A 22472-nucleotide genomic window follows, 5' to 3' on the forward strand; every position below is an offset into this window, starting at 1 on the left:
TTTCAGGCTCCAATTGGTTGTCCTCATTTACAATTTTGAATACTTTGTTCATCCCGGATTTTCTGCATTATTGATTTTCAAAGATATTGTGTTAAAATAGAATGTATCTAGATAGACTTGCTTGCATTTCCTTCAAGTTTGCCCCTAATGATGGAATCTCCAGCTCTAGCTTTTTGTTTTGGGGGGGGGATGTGGGAGGGGTGAGGTGTATTTTGGAGGCAGAGGGCTCCTGCAATCTGTGCCTGCTTCTTTAAACTTGTGACTTTTTTTTTTTTTTTTGCTAATGGGAACTTTGCTCTGTCCCCACCAGAGGCCCGGGATAAAGTTCCCAGCCTGGTTCCAGTCCATGCAGTCTGCCCACTCGCATTTCCCCTGAGCTCGGGGATGACTCCGGATTCTTGGCGATCCTCCGTAATCGCTCGGGGGGCCACGCGGTAAGTGCCAGGCAGGCGGCTGGTGGAGGCCGGGGGCCCGGGGGCCGCGGGCCCGGGGGCCGGGACGGGGCGCCCTGCGGGGCGGGGAGCGCGGGCAGCTGGCGACTGGGCCCCGGGGCGGCCGCCGCAGACCCCCGGGCACCTCCGCGGGGCGAGCGCGCCAGCGGCCCCGAGCGGGCGTGACTTCCTGCCCGGGAGGCCCCGCGGCCGCGGGCCCTGGACGCGGGCCAGGAGGCGTCGCCCGGGCGGGCTCGGGGCGCTCCCTGGGCGCAGCGGGCGCGGGAGCAGCGGGCGCGGGGGCCGCGCACCTGGAGGCCGGCGGGCGCGCGCGGAGACATGGAGGACGGCGTGCTCAAGGAGGGCTTCCTGGTCAAGAGGGTGAGCGCGCCGGGGCCCCTGGGGACCCCCGGGATCCTCGGGACCCTCGGGACCCCGGGGCCGGGCCCCCCGCTCGCGCGGCCGGGGCGGGGCGGGTGTTGGAGGGGCGCCCTGCTCAGGTGCAACAGAGCGGCCGGGGCGCGGGCGAGGGCAGCCCGCGAGGCCGGCGATGTGGGGTGCGGGGCGCTCCCGAGGCGGCCCCCGGCTGCGACAACTAAGACGTGAGAGCAGCGTGTGGAGATACGCGCTGTTAACGCACCGGCAGCGCGCTCCGTGGCTCGCAGCGCCCGTCCGCGGAGAGCATCGCCCGCGGTCCTCCTGCCCACCCCGGGCCAGGGGGCAGCCCGCTGCTGCCCCCGCCCCGCGCCCCGCCGGCCCCTGTGCTCTTCCGCGCGCCCGCAGCGCACAACACGTGGGCGCCGCGTTCTTCCCTCTCCCCCAAGGAGAAGCAGTTCAGGACGCTGGTGGGTGCTGGAGCAGGCGCAGACCCAAGGTTGACCCCACACCTTGTTCTGTCCACCGCAGGGTGGGTGTTGGTATCACTGAATTCCGGGTGAGGAGACGGAGGGGGCAGAAGGATGAGCTTGCCCCAGAGCCCCCAGAGCCCCGGGACTCTCTGGGACTGCACCCTCGGTCCTCAGTCCCTGCCCACGCCCGCAAGGCCTTCCCCTCAGCTAGCAAGAGCCCAGACAGACGCAGGACTCACAGAGCAAGGTGGAACATGAGCCAAAGAGTAAGCAACACGAGGAAGTTCGAGATTTTAGAGTTCTTTGAACATAGTTGTTCACACTAAGGGTTTATCCGGACAGAGAGGCAGAGCATAGAATCTGGGGATGATCCTTTTGGCTCTTCTACTGAGATTATAGCTTTGGCAGGGAGATGGATGAAGAGGGATGGATGAAGAGGCTCCCCCTTGCTTTGCCTCCTCTGGTGGCCAGAGCAGCCCCGAAGTCTCAAATGGCTTTCAGGTCAGTGGGTGATATAGCCATGTTATGTTACACATTATTTGATATAGGAGGGCGGGTGTGTTGTTTGCTCAAAACTGTAAGCAGGAGTAGTAGTAGGCTAATGCCTACTTGATCAAGGGTCAAGCTGGACACAACAGGTCCCAAATTCCAAGCCACTGTAATTAGAGCCATAGGCTGGTCCCTCTGGGTTTGTGGAGGCAGCTGCACCCCGAGAGACAACCTGTGGCAGGGCTTCTGCAGTCTCCCACTTTCCTGCAGCTCATGAGGTGAGAGGAAGAGCGTGACTTGGGCAAGGGGCTTGGAGGGTGTTGTTGACTGTCCAGATAGCTCGCCCCGGTAGGGGCCTCCCTCTGTTCCTCGGGTTACCTCCCACGGTTCCCTACCACCACCACCATACAGACTCAGGAAAGCTAAAGAGGGAAGGAAGGACGTGAGTTCTCTTCGGAATGGCCGCCCAGACCTGGGTGGCTGGCTCAGGGAGTCCAAGGTGCAGGAAGATGAGGACAGTCAACAGATTTAGCCCGAAAGCCCACAGAAGTGGGTTGGCTGAAATGCGGGAAGCTTATTCCAGCCAAACCCAAACACTGGAGTGTGGAGGCTGGCCCTGAGGCAAACGAAAGCCACACCCTTTCCTGAAAGGTGAGGGACCTGGCCTCGGGGGCGGAGGCACAGCTCACAGTTGCCGCCTACCCGCCTACCCACGGATCTATCTCAGCTTTTCCTCTTCCCCCTTAACGTCTTTTCCTCCCGGTGGCAACAGCAGCTTCTGTGCCTGCTGGAGAATTTGCAGAGCTATGGCCTCGGGATTCCAGAGATTTAGGAGGGTTTACAATGGGAGACATGGCCTGAGCTGGAAGCCCAGAGTACTGAACAGTCCTCACTGGTGAGGGTGAAGCCGGGAGACGGGCAGGGGCATGATGGATTTGGCTCTTACTCCCGCCCAGACACGAAAGAAGCAAAGCTCCAGGCAAAATGCAGGGCACTCACTTGTCCTAGCTTTAAAGGAGGGCCAGGGGGAAGGAAGCGGGATCAGCACGGGCAAGATTGCTTTTCCTTTACAAAGACGCTGAGGCACTTCAGGCCTTGCTGCCCGGCATGACACTCTTAGAAAAAGACATGGCAATGTTAACACGCTTTGGCCTAAAAATTTCCTTTGTGGGATTTTATCTCAAGGAAATGCCATTAAAACTTGATGAACAAAGTTATTTTTGTAGTGAAAAACCTGGAAACTACCTGTATATCCCCACACATACACAAATGACTAGGTATATTATAGTTTTGCAAAAAATGCTTATAATATTATAACCCAAAGAGTAAGAATATACAAGGTATTAATAAGGAAAAAATAGGCATAGAATATAAAAGTCTAGAAGGAGTTCGGCTTCAGGCTAGAGGTCTGAAATCAAAGTGTTGGCAGGGCCATACTTCCTCTGAAACCCGTAGGAGACAGTCCTCCCTTGCCTCTTTTGCTTTGGTATTTGGAGGCTGTAAAAGAAAAACCCAGATTTTTCTATCCTATGTAGGGAAAAACCTTGTTCTTCCCTATTTATGCCTTTATATTTTGAATCTGCTTTCTTTTATACAGAATACTTCCTTTCTGACAGGGCTGGTCACCAAATGTATCGAGGTGTTCCCCCACACCAAACAATTCTCTATGACACCAGCTCATTGCCTGCCGTTTAACTCAATTCTGACACTACGTGGAGACAGTATCACATCCCACAGGTTAAGGGCTCAGTCCTACAAGATTGCCCTCCACCACCTCCACCCTACTCTATCCATACTTTAGACAGTGGTCACAAGCCCGGGTTATCATTTGTGTTTCTGACCAGTGGGGTGTCCTGTGCATGTTCCAATGACTTCCTTTTCCATTTCAATTAATTTGCTACGGTGGCTCATAGAACTCAGGGAAACGCTTACACTTGCCAGTTTATTAAAGGATATGATAATTGCCACAGATGAACAGCCAGTTGGAAAAACTGTGTAGGGCAAGGTATGTGGGAAGGGGCTTGGAGCTTCTATGTCCTCTCCAGGCATGCCAGTAGTCTCAGTACCTCCATGTACTCACTAACCCAGAAGCAGTCTGAACCCCATACTTTGGTATTTTATGGCGACTTCATCACATAGGCATGATTGATCATTAACTTCATTTTCAGCCCTTCTCCCTTCTCAAGAGAATGAGGGTGGCACTGAAAATTCCAAGCTGCTAAATGTGGCTTTTTCTTAACGATGACCAGCCTTCATCCAGAAGCCCACCGGAGTCAGTTCATGAGAATAGAGAATGCTCCTATCACCAGGACAATTACAAGAGTTTCAGCATCCCTGTGCCAGGAATGAGAGGCAGATATATATGTATGTATATAATACATATATACAATATATAATATATATATATACATATATATATATATGTTAACCATCACCTTGTGCAGGAAATCCTTAGCATTCCTTGGCTTGTGGATACATCACTCCAATCTCTGCCTTCATCATCACATGGCCATCTTCTCCCTGTGTACCTCAGTATCCAAATTCTCTTTGTATAAGGACACCACTTAGTATTAGGGCCACCCTAATCCGGTATGATGTCATCTTATCCTGATTACATCTGCAAAGACCCTATTTCCAAATAAGATCACATTCATAGGTGCCAGGGCTTAAGAATTCAACATATCTTTTAGGGGGACATAATTCAGTCCATAGCAAGTTCTTTGGGGATTAGGGTCTTGGGCAAGAACTTTCTGGGCCTTAATTTCCTCACCATTAAAGTTAGGGAGTTGTATGGACTTTTTCAAAGGGTCCCTCCTGCTGTAACATTCTATGCCTCTTAAGCCCAGCTGTGGATTGCTTTCCCAGTTTATGGACTCCCCTCCTTCCTCCACAGGGGTCCTAGGGACCCTAAATCATTTGTGGTCTAGCAGGCCTCTGGCCTCAGCCAGTTACTTGCAGATAAGGAGCCCGGAGAGGGAGGAAACTGCCTGGGTAGAGCGAGGCCTAGGATATTTTTCAGCTATACTACTGGGGTTTTGGCCTCTGACTCCCTTTACCTGGTGGCTTTGAACCAGCTTGCTGTTTCCTCTGAGCATGGTATGTTTATCTATAGACCAGGGATAATGGTGTTCTCCTTCCATTTTGTGGATTATTACCGCAGCCTCCAAGTGAGCTGCCTGCTCTAGTCTGGCCTGCTTCATTCAGCTGTTCTGGCACAGTGTGGTCAGGGTGATATTTTAAACATGAGAAGCTAAGCTTTTCATCATCTTTCTAGTTAAAAGTCTTCAAGGATTCCTCTCTGGCCACAGTATAAAGATCAACTTTACAACATGGAACCTGTTGGTTAACTGGACCCGCGTCACTTCCTCTGGGCTTTGCCCACAGGCCTCTGAGCCTAATCCATATAGAACCACTTGGGAGTTTCTCAAAAGTGGAAGTGACTCAAGCTCTCCCTTCCCTGCCTTCCTGACATAGCCAACTCCACATAACTTCCCAGATTCAGCCCTAGCATCAGCTCTTCGGAGAGCCTATGTCACCCCACTCACGCTCTTTTGAGTTTCCTCCTCCATTGAGCTGCTTCTTGGGGTTTGCATTGTGATATATATTATTTCTCTGTTCTGTAATCATCATCCCAAAGTTTAACATCTTAAAACAACAAACATTTATCTCACACAGTTTCCAAGGGGCAGGTTGTTCAGGAACATCTTAGCTGCAAGATTCAAATCTCCCATGAGGTTCTAGCCAAAATGTTGCCCAGTGTGGCAGTCTTCTGAGGGCTTGACTGGCTATAGAATCCAATTGCAATTCGTCTGGCTGCTGGCTGGAAGCCTTGAGTTCCTTACCTCTGTGTAGGGGCTGGTCATGATGTGGCAGCTAGCTTTCCCGGAATACATGGGGGAGAGAGAGAGAGAGAAAGAGAGAGAGAGAGAGAGAGAGAGAGAGAGAGAGAGAGAGAGAGAATATGACCCCAAGACTGAAGCTACAGGGTCTTTTTTAACCTAAGGTCAGAACCAACAAATAATCACTCTGCCATAGTCTCTTGGTCACATGGACCAACCCTTATACCATGTGGGAAGAAGCTATATAAGGGTGTGAATATCAGAAGGTGGGGTCCCGGAGAACCCCACCAATCATCTGTCCTAGAACTTATCACACTAACTGGCACCATTGTCTGTCTCCTCCACTGTCTTAGGTCAGAATCTTACTCATCCTTGTCTCCCTGCTGCCAGCACAGTGCTTGGTGCAGTAGTCGTTAGTCATTGATTGTTGAATGAATAGATAAATGAATGAATGATTTCCCTAGTCGTCTCATCAGGATTTTAGTTTATTTGACTTTCAATTCATTTTCCATTGTAAAAATAGTACATGCTTATGAATTTTTTAAAAAGCTAGAAAAGTATTCAAGGCTGTAAATTGAAAAATAAGTTTTTATTCTTTTTTTCTAAGATTTTATATTCATTAGAGAGAGAGTGCGTGTATACAGAGTGAGAGGCAGAAGCAGGCTCGCTCAGCAGGGAGCCTGACACAGGGCTCAGTCCCGGACCCTGGGATCCTGACCAGAGCTGAAGGCAGACACTTAACTGACTGATCCAGGTGCCCCATAAGTTTTCATTCCTGTTGCCCTGTATCCAGTCTTAGTCCTTAGAGATGATAATTATCAACTATCTTGAGGTATCCCTTCAGGAATTTTCCAAAATAACTACTAGAGTTATATTTAGGTATCACATGAAAAAACATAAGTAAAAGTGCTTTGCCTGGGTGAAAGACTATGGGCGCTCTGCTTTTTGGTGGCTCAGAGTGCTGGGTTTGACTTTGAGGGCTCCACCAGTGACCTTTCCTGCCATCTGTTGGGATTGGAACCCCTCCGCTGCAGCCACAGTGGGCATGGTATTGTTACACAGAGTATTTTGTATTATTTTATTGTAAGCAATGATCCAAAGTGTCTCAATACATAAAACCTTTTCCATATCCTGAATGATTTACTCAGCACACATCCCTGGAAGTGGAATTATTGGGTCAAAGAATTTGAACATTTTTTATGAGGGTCACCAGCTTCTTCAGGGTTTCTACCTACACAGTAAATCCTTGCTCATTAGCCTTTCTCCTCAGACCTCTCTCCTTCGCTGGCAGGATTCGTAGTTGCTCTTAAACACATTCCACTGTAGTGAGTTTGAACAGAAGGGGATTTCATGGAGGAATATTAAGTACTAAGTACCTCAGGAATACTTGGGAGGGCCAGAGAACCTAGCTAGGATGCTATACAGCCAGGGACAATGTAGCCAGGCAAAAATACCCAACAACACCACCAGCCATTTCTAGTGGAAGCATCACTGCTGACATTATTTGCCATTTGTCCCTGATAGCTCTGGGGACTGGGTGTCAGAAGAATCTGTTCTACCAACACTGTTCTTGCCAGAAATCCCCATTTCCCTCTGTTTGGTGGCTGCCAAATATGCATCAGTTCCCCATGCCTGGAAGTGGCAGCAACTTAGTCACCTACCTGTTACCTTTGTGGCAGGGATTCTGGAAAATGTAGCGTTTTGTCCAGAAAATAACAGATTCTCCATATTGGTTTGTTCTCTTCAACATCTGTTTGTGACACTTTTCTCTCTAACATCTCCAAGCCCCCGTTTCTCCTCTCCTTGTTTTAGTTTGCTAGAGCTACTGGAACAAAAGTACTGCAGACAAGATGGCTTAAACAGAGATTTATTTTCTCGCAGTTCTGGAGGTAGGGTACAAGGTCAAGTTGTCAGCAGATTTGGTTTCTCCTGAGGCCTCTCTTCACAGCTTGCAGATGGGCACCTTCTTGCTGTGTGCTCAGGTGGTCTTTCCTCTGTGCATATGCCTCCCCGATGTCTCTCTGTATGTCTGAGTGTCCTTTCTTTTTCTTTTTCTTTTTTTTTTAAAGATTTTATTTATTTATTCATGAGAGACACACAGAGAGAAAGAGAGGCAGAGGGAGGAGCAGGCTCCATGCAGGGAGCCCGGCATGGGACTAGATCCCTGGTCTCCAGGATCATGCCCTGGGCCAAAGGCAGCACTAAACCGCTGAGCCACCCAGGCTGCCCTGAGTGTCCTTTTCTTTTAAGGACCCCTGTCAGATTAGGTTAGGGCCCACTTCATGACCTCATTTTAACCTAATCACTTCTTTAAAGCCCTAACTTCACATACAGTCACCGTTAGGAGTTAGGGCTTTTTTTTTTTTTTTTCAAAATATTTTATTTAAATTCAGTTTGGCAACATATAACACCCAGTGTTCATCCCATCAAGTGGGAGTTAGGGCTTTAATATATGAATGTGTGTGTGCCAAGGGGTACATAATTTAGTCCATAACACTTGTGTCCTAAGGTTTAAGATTATTTTGCCCTCATCAGCCAGGATTGCATTCTTCCTATACACAATCTTTTTTTTTTTTTTTAAGATTTTATTTGTTTATTCATGAGAGACACAGATAGAGAGAGAGAGGCAGAGACACAGACAGGAGAAGCAGGCTCCATGTAGGAAGCCTGATGTGGGACTCGATCCCAGGTCCCCAGCATCACACCCTGGGCCGAGGGCAGGCACCAAACCGCTGAGCCACCCAGGAATCCCCTGTACACAATCTTTGAGCCAGCAATTGACTGCTAATGCTGGTCCAGGAGCCCCTCAGTACAAGGTCATCGAGAAAGAGGACCTGAGCTTGGGCCACGTGGAGAGCAGTAGAGAACCCCTGTTGCTGAGGAGTCAGAGAGAAATCTTTTTTGTTTCTTTAAACACATCTGCCCACGTCAAGAAAAGCTGTCAACCGTCGTGTTACATGCCGATCCTAAGTATGGGACAGAGTGGAGAGAGCAAAAAATGTAAAATTCAACTTGACTACGAAAGTCATCTCACATGAACAGCTTGATCACCAGGCAGTGTGATAGCACTTAGACATGTTAATAAACTCTTGTCAGATTAACGTGGTTAGAAGTTCTATTTAGCTGCCGTAGTAAATTCTGTTTGGGCACAACCCAGTGCTTGCTCAGTCAACTCCTACAACTTTTGGTTCCCTAACAGCACTTAGAATCACTGAGCAATCACAATACCACAGATAGGCGAACTCAAGGAGCCTTTGAAATTAATAAATGCTAGGAAATGTAAGGAAATGAGGGAATTGGGGAAATGGTCTCTGATTCAGATAAAGTGCATCTCTCTTAGTTAGAATCTAATCTTTATTGGGCTCTGCTCTGAGAAATATGCCAGGAAAGTTGTTTAAATAAGTGTATACTAAACCCGTTCTTTTCTGATTCCTCAGTAGACATTCCCTCATGTGTTGATCTATCTCTTTGCCTTTACCTGACTATCCTGTCCATTGGCTCTATGGCTCACCCGAGAACACCCCCCAAAATACCCTGCCTTTTAGGCTTGCCCCTTAGCAAGATTATTAGGGTCCTTAGCACTGTTAGACTGTGGCTTCAACTTTATAAATTGCTCACGTCCTTTGACTAGTAATATTCTTTCTAGGAATATATCCTAAGGGAAAAAAAATCTGAGATGCAGATAAGAATTTATGTGCAAGGATATTTACTGCAGAATTGTTTATAACAGTGAAAAAAACAACCTCAGTTACAAACAGCAGATTGACAACTAAATGTTGCATCTACCTTGTGCTTATTAAAAAACATATTTCAAAGAAATATATTGGCATGAGAAGATGCTCTGCAAAGCTCAATGAAACAAAAACTAGATAATAAAACTATATGTAACGTGGTCTTGATTTTTTTAAAAACCAGAAAGTAAAAACTAAGAGGAGGGGATCCCTGGGTGGCTCAGTGGTTTAGCGCCTGCCTTTGGCCCAGGGTGTGATCCTGGAGTCCCAGGATCAAATCCCATATCAGAATCCTGGCATGGAGCCTGCTTCTCCCTCTTCCTGTGTCTCTGCCTCTCTTTCTCTCTATGTCTATCATAAATAATAAATAAATAAATATTTTTAAAAAAAACTAAGAGGAAAAAAAGACTTTAGGAAAACACAGTGTTAGCATTGGCTGTCTTCCAGTGATAGGACTTTCTTTTCTGCGTTACTTTGCAGTTTCTTTGAAGGTTTATAATCACAGAAAAGGTCAACCGGGAACTGGAAGGTCAATGCCAAGGATGTTTGTTACATACTCAAAAGAGTTGATAAGGAGATCCAGACAGATAATGCTTTTTTCATGAAAATGAAAATAAAAGGTATGATTTTGAACTGGATCCTTTGGCTCTGAAGGACACTATAGGGCAGTTGGGGAGACTTGGATGGGGGTTGTGGAATCGATGAAAATAACATTATTGGAAATTTCCTGATGTTTATGGTTACATGGTGGTTATGTTGGAAATATTCCCCTCACCCCTTTTTTTGTAGCAGACACACATGAAATACTCAGAAGTGATGGAACATCATGTTAAAAATTTACTCTTACACGATTCTGTAAAAAAAAAAGTTCTTTATTACTATTCTTCAGCTTTACTCTGAGTTGAAATTATTTTAAAATTAAAAAAAATAAAATGAGGTTTTTAAAAAAGATAATGCTGTCTCCTTTTTGAACAGTAGATGGCATGGCACAGTCTAGATACCTGTGCCGTAGGACAGACACCTCTCCCTGAACTCAGTGTTGTCCCCTCAGCTGCCTCACTGCAGGGCTCTCCTGTCCGTCCTCAGGGTCACATTGTCCACAACTGGAAGGCGCGATGGTTCATCCTTCGGCAGAACACATTGCTGTACTACAAGCTTGATGGGGGTCGGAAGGTGACCCCTCCCAAGGGCCGGATCCTTCTGGATGGCTGCACCATCACCTGCCCCTGCCTGGAGTATGAAAACCGACCGGTAAGTGAAGGCCCTTGTTCCCCTGCCTTGGACCCTCCCACCTCTGGCCTCTTTGGTGAGGGTGGTGTGGGTAAAGAGCTGAGTTATCATTGAGAAACCTAAATTGAAGTCCCGCTGCATTACGTACCAGATGTGTGATGTTGGGCAAGTAATTGAACCTCTCTGAGCCTTAGTTCCTCATCTATAAAATGGGGTAAGTTCATGACACCTTGATAGCTCCCATGATTGTGCCGAGGATCATGAGAGGCTAATGGTCTGTCAAAGCACTTTGTGGGCTAGGAGCACTACACAAATGGGAGCAATTAGTGCTTCCTTGGAATTTAATATGGTGGCTTTCATCCCCTTGAGGGGGGTATGTGTTCCTAAAGTCAGGTGCAGTTTCAACCCTATCATCAAAAAAAAATATCTGAATTAGTCATTTTTGGAGGGCCCATCAGGTGCCCTGATTTCTCAATCTGCTAGGCTTGTAGGAGTCAAGGGAGAAAGTGGTAAAAGCGTTTTTCCTTGAGTTATTAATCTTATTATGGAAGCAAGTGGTTAATTAAAAAACATTCCGAATTCCAAATGTTGGCACAAACATAATTAGCTGTAGAGAACACTGTATTCCCGAAGAGGAGGAAGATGTAATTATGGGCTCTGAGTCAGGTACAGCATTGGGAGGAATAGAGATTTGGCAAAGATCTGAAAGAGGAGAGAGGCAGACATTCTGGGCAGGTGGAAAGTCTTGAGTAAATGTGAGGGGAGACAGGGATAGATTTGGAGATAACAATGGCCCCTGTGGCCAAAGGGGAATATTCACAGAGGGAGCAATGGGAGGTTGGCTGGCGCCAGACGGAGGAAATGCGGAGTTGTTGAAGGTCCTGAGTGAGAGAATGGATGGGTGAAAACGCTTTTAGAAGGACTAAAATGAGGAACTACGCTCTGTTCCTAATAAGTTATTAGATCCATAAAGAAGGGTCTTACACGTTCTTCTTTCCTTTTTTTCTTTTTTTAAGTATTCTTTGTGTGAGGCTCGAATTCACAACCCTGAGATCAAGAGTCACACGCTCTATCGACTGAGCCAGCCAGGGGACCCACCTTTCTCTTCTTTCTTTTTTTTTTTTTTTTCTTTTTCTTCTTTCTTACCATGTTTTTCTTCTTTGACTCTTCTAGACCAATTGACAAGCCTTCTGATTACAAGAAAATATTCACACAGTCTACTCTGGGTGGTGGGTTTCCCGGTATTTGTTTTGTTAACCTCTGTACTCTTTTGTAGTTTTGAATCTTCCTCAAGAAAACAAAAGGAGCTATTAAAATAACGAGGCATGAAATAGGGCAAGAAGTAGGGAGAGCACAAGAAAACATTATGATATGTCCACAGGACATGACTGGAATTTGAGGACAAAGGAGAGGTAGGTGTTGAGTGTCATTCCAGCCTAGGAGGCTGCAAATATGAAATGTCCGTCTACAATTTCCACTGCCAACCTATAGGTGCTGCTGATTAAGAGGGAAAAGTCAGGCCGGGTAGTGTTCTGTTGGGTACTGGCAAGGCTGCTGGAGAATGCCCAGGCTGGGCAGACCTGGGGCTACATCTTCCTCCTTGTAGCATCACAAGACCAAACACTATGGACACATGGCAGACAATTAGCAAATGTTTGCTGGATTCATGTTTAAGAAGGAAGACAAATTTACAGATAAGTGAGATGATTTTAAGAGGAAAAACCCCTACTTTTCTAAGTGAATTTAAGACTCCAGTTCTCAACAACACCCCAGAATTTATAGGTTAACTTCTTGACCTGATGCCCCTTAATAATTATTAAGGAACAGTAGACAGGGAAAGTGCTGGTAGAATGGGCTGGAGATACAAAAACTTTCAAAAAAGGAAACAAGTTGGGGATCCCTGGGTGGCTCAGCAGTTTAGCACCACCTTTGGCCCAGGGTGTGATCCTGGGGACCCGGGATCAAGTCCCACATCGGGCTCCCTGCATGGAGCCTGCTTCTCCCTCTGCTTGTGTCTCTGCCTCTCTCTCTGTCTCTGTGTCTGTCATGAATAAATAAATAAAATCTTAAAAAAAGGAAACAAGTTAAATTTGCTTGAGTTGTGAGCTTCCTGTTAATTCTCAGATTGTCTGTCATCTGCCTGGTTCATGAGTCCTTGAGCTGGAAGAGGTCATGAGGAGCCCATAGGTTCACTAAGAACAAGTTCTAAAGTATATGTGTGTGTATATATTTAAATTAAGGAAGCTATATAAGAGTATGTGTGGATTTCACATGGAATTTTATAGTCTTTCCTAAAATTCTTTCATTAAAATGTTGACTGCCCACAGAAAGTTGATTTTGTTCTCCCACAATGCTAATGAGTGAGTCAGTGTTAACTTGGAGGAACAGCCTCATGGTATTCTTTGAGACTGTGAGCCTGTCTTGTCTTTATCACCATTTAAAAAAAAAGTTTATTTATTTATTTGACAGAGAGAGAGAGAGAGAGCGCGCACACAAGCAGGAGGAACAGCAGGCAGAGGGAGAGGGAGAAGGGTTTAGCAGAGAGCCTGACATGGGGCTCAATCCCAGGACCCTGGGATCATGACCTGAGCCAAAGACAGACACTTAACTGACTAAGCCACCCAGGTGCCCTGTCTTATCATCATTTTTGTTGTTAGTTGAGAGGAGGGATGTTAAGTTTGCAAGCAAAGGAAGTTGGGAACTAATATATTAGAAAACAGAATGGTAATGAAACAATGCACCTGTTTTCCAACAGAAGTGGCAGGTCCAGTTTACTTGGATGACATTTAATAGGGTCAACATCCAAATCCTACAAAGGTAAAAAAAAAAAACAACAAACAAACCCTCTGTGCACATTTAAAGAATGGAGGAGATGCAGCCTACATCAAAAAGACTCTCACCTGGGCACCTGGGTGGTTCAGTGGTTGAGTGTCTGCCTTTGGCTCGGGTTGTGATCCTGGGATCCCAGGATCGAGTCCTACATCGGGCTCCCTGCATGGAGCCTGCTTCTCCCTCTCCCTCTGTCTCTGCCTCTTTCTCTCTGTGTCTCTAATGAATAAATAAATAAAATCTTTTTTAAAAAAGACTCTCAGCTGACTGCACAGAGTGTGAGTCTACTGAGTCAGATCCTGCCACCCTGTATCCCTCAAAGCTTTCCTGGGGCAGCAGGTTCCATTCCCGGGGTCCTAGCTTATGCGAATGTTGACCAACTGCAGAACATGTAGCAGAGCATGAACCAGTTAAGAGATGAAACCATATCCTATGAGAAGTGTGTGAGAGACTGGAGATGCTGAGACTAAAGGAAAGAGCGCTGAAGGGAGCTTAGTGAACAGTGCCTCTGAGGTAGCTGTTCGTACCCCCACATGACAGATGAAGAAAGTAAGGCCCGGTGGCATTGCTTCCTGTGCCCAAGCGTCTGTGGCAGAGCTGGGACTTGCATTCCCATCAGCCTGACTTGAAAGCCAGTGCATCTCCCTCTTCAGCACAGCGGCCGTCATGGGAGGTCAGGTTAGTCTCTGTGGTTCTAGAAGGCGAATTGGAAGCGGGGAGGCAGAGTGCCCAGAAGCAGTCCCTGTGCTCAATAGTCTGTGCCAGAGGGAAAGCTTACCTTTTGAGGCGAGAGCTCCCTGCTGCTTGAGGTATGCCAGGGGAATCTTTGAAGACCACTTCCTGGGACACGGTGGAGGAGTTGGGCCTTTGGCAGCTGCTGGGCCTCCGTGTCCCGGGTTTGCTGTGGCCCTGTCGTCTTTGCTGCCCTTGCCTGCGGGTCTGTGTGTGCTGGTGTGACCGGCTATCTCTTCCCGCAGCTCCTCATTAAGCTGAAGACTCAAACATCCACTGAGTACTTCCTGGAGGCCTGTTCTCGAGAAGAGAGGGACGCCTGGGCCTTTGAGATCACGGGGGCTATCCATGCCGGGCAGCCGGGGAAAGTCCAGCAACTCCACATTTTGAGAAACTCCTTCAAGTTGCCTCCTCACATCAGCCTACAGTGAGTGCCCAGCCCCGCCACCCCTCACCCTGCCTGGCTTTGCTGCTACCTCTTCTGTCTGTGGGACGCAGGGAGTGGGGCTCTGATGTTGCTCCACGGGCCTGTCCGGTACACCATCGTGCTGCAGGGCCTTCCGGTCTACCTGGCTGTCCTGCTCCCAGTAACCTCTCAGGGCCTCTGCTGCTTTTGCCCACATCGGTGTCCTGAAACCCTCCCTCCAGTTTCAGCCAAGGTGCCCCAGGCTATGTCACAGCCCCCCAGGGATATCCACTTGCCAAATCATTGGTCTGGTTTGCAGCCTGGGTGGCAAGAAGGATGTGTTTAGGCAGCAGCTGCATTCTTGCTTGGTGAGGTTCCTCATCCATCCATTCAGGCAGCAGTTACAGAGTGCCTACTGCATTCCCTATATGCCCTGGCTGTTCAGGAGACACAAATGTGAATAAAGAAGATCTCATCTCAAGTGCTTTCCAACTCAAGGACATAGATAGAAAATGAGAAAAGATTTTCCACTGGTGGCCAGAATCATTTCACAGAACAGAAAACAGGTCATTGGTAGAGGCAGTACGCTAAAGTAGGGATGAAGGAGTTCTATCATGGAAACGGTTACATCTGCAGGAAACACCCCCTAACCTCCAAGATAGCAGAACTGTCAAAGACACAGGACGAGTCCACTTCTGGGCTCCCAGAGAGCTCCGTGCCAGGCCCTGAAGTCTTTTATTGTACATTCATTTGCTTTAAAATGAAAAGTCACATGGCTCTTTAATTGTACTACAAAAGGAATACCTGTCTCACATAGAAACGAAATCCTACCTCTCAAATTCTGATGCATCCCAGAATACTCCTCTTGCTTTGTAACATGTATCAAACCGGTTGCCCCTTGCTTTATACCTTTATAGCTTGCTCCTTGGACCCTCCCTCATATGCATTGGTACGATGAGGGTTCCCTCTCCTTTGCCTTCCTTTTGTGTAGTCGCATTGTGGACAAGATGCATGACAGCAGCAGTGGAATCCGGCCAAGCCCCAACATGGAGCAGGGAAGCACCTACAAAAAGACCTTCATAGGTGAACCTCCCCTCTTGGGGGCTGGGGCGGGCAGTGGAAACCAGAGCATGGTGACCTGGGACTCAGCCATGCTTGACCTCCTATGTTGAGGCCAGAGCTGCCTCCGGCCAACTGGCTAGTCTGAGATGGCCACATGTGGGTGGGCCTTCGGTTGGCTTTTGAGTCCAGCCCAAGGCTGCCCAGGAGGTTAAAGTCAATGAGGTCACAGTCAAGCACCCCCAGGGAGGTTAATCTGTAGCCTATCATCTGACTTGTGCTGCCCTTGCCCCGATGCAGGCTCCTCTCTGGTAGACTGGCTCATCTCCAACAACTTTTCTGCCAGCCGTCTGGAGGCCGTGACCCTGGCCTCCATGCTCATGGAAGAGAACTTTCTTAGGCCGGTAGGTGTCCGAAGCATGGGAGCCATTCGCTCTGGAGATCTGGCCGAGCAGTTCCTGGATGACTCCACAGCCCTGTACACCTTCGTAAGTTAGGGAGGGAGTTCCTCTTGTCACTGGGTCAGGGAAGGAGGATGCAACAGAGTGAGGGCCGGGGGTCCACATTTGTGGGCGAAGGTCTAGGGCTTGGGCACCCCTTTACCCCCAGGTGGAATGAGCTTTCTGTATTGAGAATTTTCGTTTTCCCCTGCGGTTGCCCCCAGAGTCTAGAACTGGGACTTTTTGGTAACAAAGTCCCTGTTTTTTCCTTTCTCACTAGGCTGAGAGTTATAAGAAGAAGATAAGCTCCAAGGAAGAAATGAGTCTCAGCACCATGGAGTTAAGTGGCACGGTGGTCAAACAAGGCTATCTGGCCAAGCAGGTATGCCTGCCTTGGAGAGGCAGGAGATGGACAGGATGTCCCCAAAGGGTGGGAAGGGCGAGAGGGCAGGTGCTACTTACCAGCAGAATCTGCTACAGCAGGAGCTGGTGGCAGCTGCAGGGAGCAAATCAGGAGGCATGAGCATGCCGGTTCTCTCTCTCTCTCTCTCTCTCTCTCTCTCTCTCACACACACACACACACACACACACACACACCCAGACACAGATACATTCAGAATAAAAGTACACACAAGTTGTTATCACTATACTAGGAAACGTCTGCAGCCCTGCCCAGGGCATGCACTCTTCTGGAAGGGCATTGCTTACGGGTTGGTGTTTTGCATTTGCTGGCCTTCAGCTCCCTGACGCTTCCTGGGGTCTCTGCCTTCCTCTGTGGGATGCTGCACACCTTCCTGATGCACTTTTGAACAAAAAATAATAATACTTTTCTCCGCCTACTTCAGTAGATTGAAGATGAAATCCTGTAGTGTGAAGTCAGTGTTTAAAAATGGACTGTGGCCCCTACTCCTAACCGTGTCTGGGGGAGTATCCCTGTTCCAGGCACACCTGACACACAGGCTGTTCTGTGAACAAAGTACCACATCCAAGCCCATGAAGTGTGAGCAGACCTGCACATGCCTCGTGTTTGTGCATATCCTACACACCGTGTGAATGTGCACGTCTGTACAATGGACACATGGTGCTCAGTGCCATTCCCATTGTTACTTGGGGCACGCATTGCTCTTGTCACCTGGTTCTTGCATATTGGGATCCCCATCTACTCTTAGATTATTTACCATGTGTGTGGCTGCCTATTTGCCCCAAAGGGCCCGCCTCCGAGGCCTGATGAAAGCCTAGTGAGGGGAAGTAGCAAGTATCTGGAAGGCCACCAGCAGGGTGCGGGAGGGACTCTGGATGTTCCAGGCTGGAGGGCTAAGGAAGCTTTGGGATCTTGGGGGCAAAGCCAGAGAGTCATACACATCAATATTTTATACATTTGGACTTTAACATGTAATTGATCATTTCTTACTTTTTCTGGTGCAGAATTTCTATGTATGCGCATAAATACATGCAACTGGGTCTGATTTTGACACTTCAAAGTTGGTGCCCTTGGGTTTAGGTTTGCCTGTGAGTTCTTAGTCCACTTGACACCTGCTGCCTCCCATCCTCCCTACACCCTGACTGCCGGTCTGGGTAATGCTCCCCTTTTCCTTCCATGCTGACCCTCTTTGCTTCTGTTAACTCAACGAACGGTGACAGTATTTTTGCTAAAATGTCTGAGTAGGGACATTCACGGCAATAGACATTACCATTGCAGTGGCAATCCTTGGGTCTCTGGCGGACTCATTCCAGAAAGTAGTCCACTGTAGCAAGCTGTCTGGGGCATTAGATGCAGGGACATGGGAGGAAACAGCAGAGCTGTCACAGGTGAACCTTGAACCCTTTCTTTGCCTCAGGGGCACAAGAGGAAAAACTGGAAGGTGCGGCGCTTTGTGCTGAGGAAGGATCCGGCTTTCCTGCATTACTATGACCCTTCCAAAGTGAGTGCCACATGTTCACTTGGTGGCCGTGTGTAAGGCTTCAGTCCCTTCTCTCTCGAGCTCATCCAGCAGCTGGTTGTACTTCCTGCCTCTCTCCTGGCATCCGTCCCCTCGTTTCCACAATACAAGCTCTACTCAATGGTCTGGTCGTTTCTCTCTTTCAGCACGTTGTTGCCCGCCCAGAGGGTTATCATTATTTTGAGAGCAAAGCATTTTTTAGTTTCTGCAAAGCTTTCTGTGTGGCTGGAAGGGTGGGGTGGGCTGATAAGGAGACTCCTAACTGGTGCTCCCCAGCCGCTTTGCCCCTTTCTGTGCGGAAATCCCATGAATTCTGCCCCCAACATTTTTTTTTTTGTCCCCACCGATGTTGTGGAAAGTTTCTTTTACCATGTACTGTTTAAGCCATAATTTACGGATTTTCTTGTTTTCTAATCAATCGAGGAATTGCTACTCTGAGTTTTGGATAATAAGTATGTATTATTGTATGAGGAGTTGATCTAATAACAGTCAAAAGCAAAGATAAAGGGCCTTTTAGCTGGCCTGTTCGGCCTTGTCTTGGTAGATGTATGATTTTCATTCAGTTTTTTTTTTTTTTTTTTCATTCCAAGTTTCAGTCAGGAATCCCAGCCCTAGGGGAGAGCACTGCAAGGAGTGAGAAGGAGCCCTCGGGGACCTTGCCGGCCAACAGAGGCCAGTGGGCCAGGGCGGGGTGTGGCCTTGCCCTGCCTCTGCTAGCAGTGAGACAGAGCCCAGACTTGTTACTGGTGCATGTAACACAACCACATGATGTCCTAATTCAGCTTCATCTTCTATTACAGAGGACTCTCACTGACTTCTTTAGCGGGCCCAAGGGTGGTTACAGGGCAAGAGTGCAACTCCTTTTTCCTTTTTGTGCATTCACACTTTGCCTAATCAGGAATTCTTTCTGCTGCAGGAGGAGAACCGGCCAGTGGGTGGATTTTCTCTTCGTGGTTCACTCGTGTCTGCTCTGGAGGATAATGGAGTTCCCACTGGTAAGGTGCAACTGGCCTTGGGCTCCTCCCGGCCGCACTCTCAGCGATCTGCTGGTGGACTGAGCTGTGGGGGCTGAGTAGGTCTCAGGAGACGATGAATAGTGTGGGTTTTGGAGCCAATTTCAGAATTAGGGAAAATGGCATATGGGGTGTTCTTAGTTTGTGTTTTTTTTTTTTTACGATTTTATTTATTTATTCATGAGAGGCAGATAGAGGGAGGCAGAGACACAGGCAGAGGGAGAAACAGGCTCCATGCAGGGAGCTTGACGCGGGACTTGATTCCGGGTCCCCAGAAGGCTGCACCAAACCATCGAGCCACCTGGGCTGCCCTGTTCTTAGTGTTTTAACAACACAACTAAATAAATCCTTGTCTCTCGTATGCTTTCCCGTTTCTGTGCTTACTGGCAAATAAACATTCACCTTAGAATAGTAGCCTACACAGTGTTTAAAGGTTAGCAACACACTTTAAAGCTTTATTTATTTTTATTTTTTTAAATTTTTATTTATTTATGATAGTCACACAGAGAGAGAGAGAGGCAGAGAGAGAAGCAGGCTCCATGCACCGGGAGCCCGACGTGGGATTCAATCCTGGATCTCCAGGATCGCGCCCTGGGCCAAAGGCAGGCACCAAACCACTGCGCCACCCAGGGATCCCAGCAACACACTTTAGTATCTATTAACACACTAACCTCACAACAGGCAGCTAAGAAAACAGTGTATTATTCCCATTTTATGGATGTGGAAATTGAGGTTCAAAGAAGTTAAAGTCAAATCCCAAATCTACTTTTAACATAAACTTGTTGGATTATTTTTTTTAAGATTTTTTATTTACTTATTCATGAGAGACAGAAAGAGAGAGAGAGAGAGAGAGAGGAAGAGAGAGGGGCACAGACACAGGCAGAGGGAGAAGCAGGCTTCATGCAGGGAGCCCAATGCGGGACTCGATCCCAGGTCTTCAGGATCACGCCCGGGGCCGAGGGCAGTGCTAAACTGCTTGAGCCACTGGGGCTGCCCCACGTATTGGATTCTTGGATGTGAATGGAACTGTAGATCTGTGGTTAGTGCAGGGAGCAGGCCAGGAGGGCACAGGTGAGGGATGGGGAATGAAAAGAAGAAAATGAGGAAAGTGGGCATCTTGTGGGATTTCCTAACCACATGCATTGGTATTTAAGAAATACTTGATTATGTGTATTTTTTGTTTGTGGTTCAGATGACTTCTAGCTGAAAACAGACATGGATATCTACTCACTGATTTTTCTTCTGCCTAGGGGTTAAAGGAAATGTCCAGGGGAATCTCTTCAAAGTGATTACCAAGGATGACACACACTATTATATCCAGGCCAGCAGCAAGGCTGAGCGAGCTGAGTGGATTGAAGCTATCAAAAAGTTAACGTGACGAGGGAACATGTTCCGAAAGGAACAGAACCAGGATTCCTCCCTCCTACTGGATGGTACAGACAAGACTTCCTGGAGAATGGGATTGTGTTAAGACTTTTAACTTCTTTGTAATATTTTGTATGGCTTTCTCTGAGACTGGAGTTCCTTAGATCACAATTGGCAGTGGTGCTATTTCCTTCCTCACCTTCAACAGCCTGGAAACGCTAGAACAGTTGTAAGACGTCAGTGTCTTGACTTTCATCCATTTTCACAGCTAGCCATCCCTTTGGCACCAAAGTAGGTTTTCTTGTCGTAACACTAACTAGCCATATTGTAATACTAAATAAAACATTAGTCTCATGTTGGCTCTCTCTGAAATGCTGTCAAAAACTAACTTCTCTGGAATTAATAAAAACTGACATGTTTCTATTAAAATTGCTGTATAGTTTTATAGTTTTAATAGGTTTTTCATGCTTGAGGCTATACAAATTATTATGCAAGATTATGAAAACATCTCAAGTGATCTCTGTCACTAATGCTTCATCCTAAAATGGGAATGGTGGCAAAATTTTGAACGTTGTTTTGTTTTGAAAAATAAGCCTATATAAGCATATTCACTGCAGAAATCATGGACTCAGTTGAGATAAGTCACCTATACAACAGAGTAAAATTACAGCGTTTCTATGAAAAACAGCAACTCAGAAAAGAGGTGCAGAGCAGAAGCTGCTAAAGGACAGAGAAAGATGTAAACAGTGAAAGAATTAAGGAATGAAATGTTGGTTTAAAAGTGAACATTGAGACATAGATACGAAGAAGCTTCACCAGTTTGGGAGGTTAATCTGAAGTAGTGAAAAGTCTGTATCATACAGTATCTTTAAAAACATTTTTATTACTTTCAAGTTTATACAGTAATCTGGCACAAGCTACTGTCAGCATTCTTGCCAAGTACAAGTGCTTAGACTTCCTTTAATGAATAGATATGTAACTTACATTTAAGGGGAGTAGGTACTTCCAAAGTGCTTAAGGAAAAAATTTTCCTTTTAAATAGTTTGAACTGCCTCCTCTTAGTCTTGTCTAGAATACCCAACCTGAATGATCAGGAATTCCAAGCTAATGAGGTTTTATTTTATTCCTTACATTGTAAGAGACTGCCTTTTAAAGCACCATTTTCCGTTTGGCATTTCACCAAGGTCTAATGTCCCTGGAATTAGTTTCTTTATTGCTCTTTGAATATCAACAGGTGTTTATCTAAATTAAACTGCATTTGGTTTGATGGCTTGACTCCAAATTGGCACAACTGCACCCTGTTCTGTATAGGGGTATCAGAATCTTCATGTTGGAAAAGTAGATGGCCATCACCTTGAGGCGAATGAGGGGAAATTCTTGCCAAGGTACTATAGTACTTGAGTTTTTAAAAATCCCAAGCCATTTTAGTTTAATGGTTCTTCACATAAAAGTAGCTAGGTCAAAGGGTTTGAAAGGATGGCCGCTGAATAACCGTGATGCCTACCATGTCTCTGTAGGTTCCCACCAAATGAGCATTAACCACATACATACTGGTTTGTCTTGTTTTGCTCTAAAATACAGAAAATGAAATGTTCCCATTTTTTCTCAGCTACTTTTCACTTTCACTTACAATTAAATGAGACCCAAACTATTGCTAATTTTCAGTTGTAGGAGTTGATAACCGCTTTACCTCACAAGCAGAATGGGAGATGACATCATTTTAAGGAAAAGGCTTGGCTTTGTGTGGAGATCCAAGATTTGGATAAACTGAGCAATTGTTTTTGTTGATCTGTTCCTCAGGTCATTTGGAGCTGGGTATGTAGCTTTTCCTCATATTTGAAAGTGATATTGTTAGGTCAGCAGGGTATATGTTTAATTAGTTCTCTCTTTCATGGTATCAGTGAGGTATTAATTAATCCTTTCTCTGGGAAGGATCGTAAATTTTGCAAAATTCTTGTGGAACTAAGCCAAAGGCTTGCATGGGATAAAATCACTCACCATGGAAGTCACCAGTATTTCTGAATGGTTCTGCCTTTGAAGTGTAAAAATTCAGTAAACAAAGTGGAAATTAAATTCCCCTGCCTACAACAAACATTTAATGAGCACCTCATATATTCCGA

At 46.8% G+C, this 22472-nt stretch overlaps 1 protein-coding gene across 2 annotated transcripts; it reads left to right on the plus strand.

Moving 5' to 3' along the window:
• Nucleotides 1-275: 275 nt before the first annotated feature.
• On the plus strand, nucleotides 276-20706 carry PLEK2 (pleckstrin 2). Of its 2 annotated transcripts, XM_055304553.1 has the most exons (10): nucleotides 276-434; nucleotides 9819-9958; nucleotides 10390-10589; nucleotides 14375-14556; nucleotides 15527-15618; nucleotides 15895-16082; nucleotides 16315-16416; nucleotides 17873-17956; nucleotides 18891-18969; nucleotides 20238-20706. In XM_055304553.1, exons 2-10 carry the CDS (start codon nucleotides 9940-9942, stop codon nucleotides 20363-20365), a joined length of 1074 nt encoding a protein of 357 aa, XP_055160528.1. In that variant the 5' UTR covers nucleotides 276-434; nucleotides 9819-9939; the 3' UTR covers nucleotides 20366-20706. The 2 variants fall into 2 exon arrangements, with proteins under 2 accessions (XP_055160528.1, XP_055160529.1); XM_055304554.1 differs by lacking the exons at nucleotides 276-434; nucleotides 9819-9958 and adding an exon at nucleotides 687-812 and having other exon boundaries at nucleotides 10425-10589.
• The last annotated feature ends 1766 nt before the right edge of the window (nucleotides 20707-22472 follow it).

This window comes from Nyctereutes procyonoides, unplaced genomic scaffold, assembly GCF_905146905.1.
Source record: "Nyctereutes procyonoides isolate TBG_1078 unplaced genomic scaffold, NYPRO_anot_genome, whole genome shotgun sequence".
NCBI lineage: Eukaryota > Metazoa > Chordata > Mammalia > Carnivora > Canidae > Nyctereutes > Nyctereutes procyonoides.

Coding starts and splice junctions, on each gene's coding strand:
- PLEK2 (XM_055304553.1), top strand. Junction 15,619..15,894: donor CTACAAAAAGACCTTCATAG/GTGAACCTCCCC, acceptor GCCCCGATGCAG/GCTCCTCTCTGGTAGACTGG. Junction 17,957..18,890: donor ATTACTATGACCCTTCCAAA/GTGAGTGCCACA, acceptor TTTCTGCTGCAG/GAGGAGAACCGGCCAGTGGG.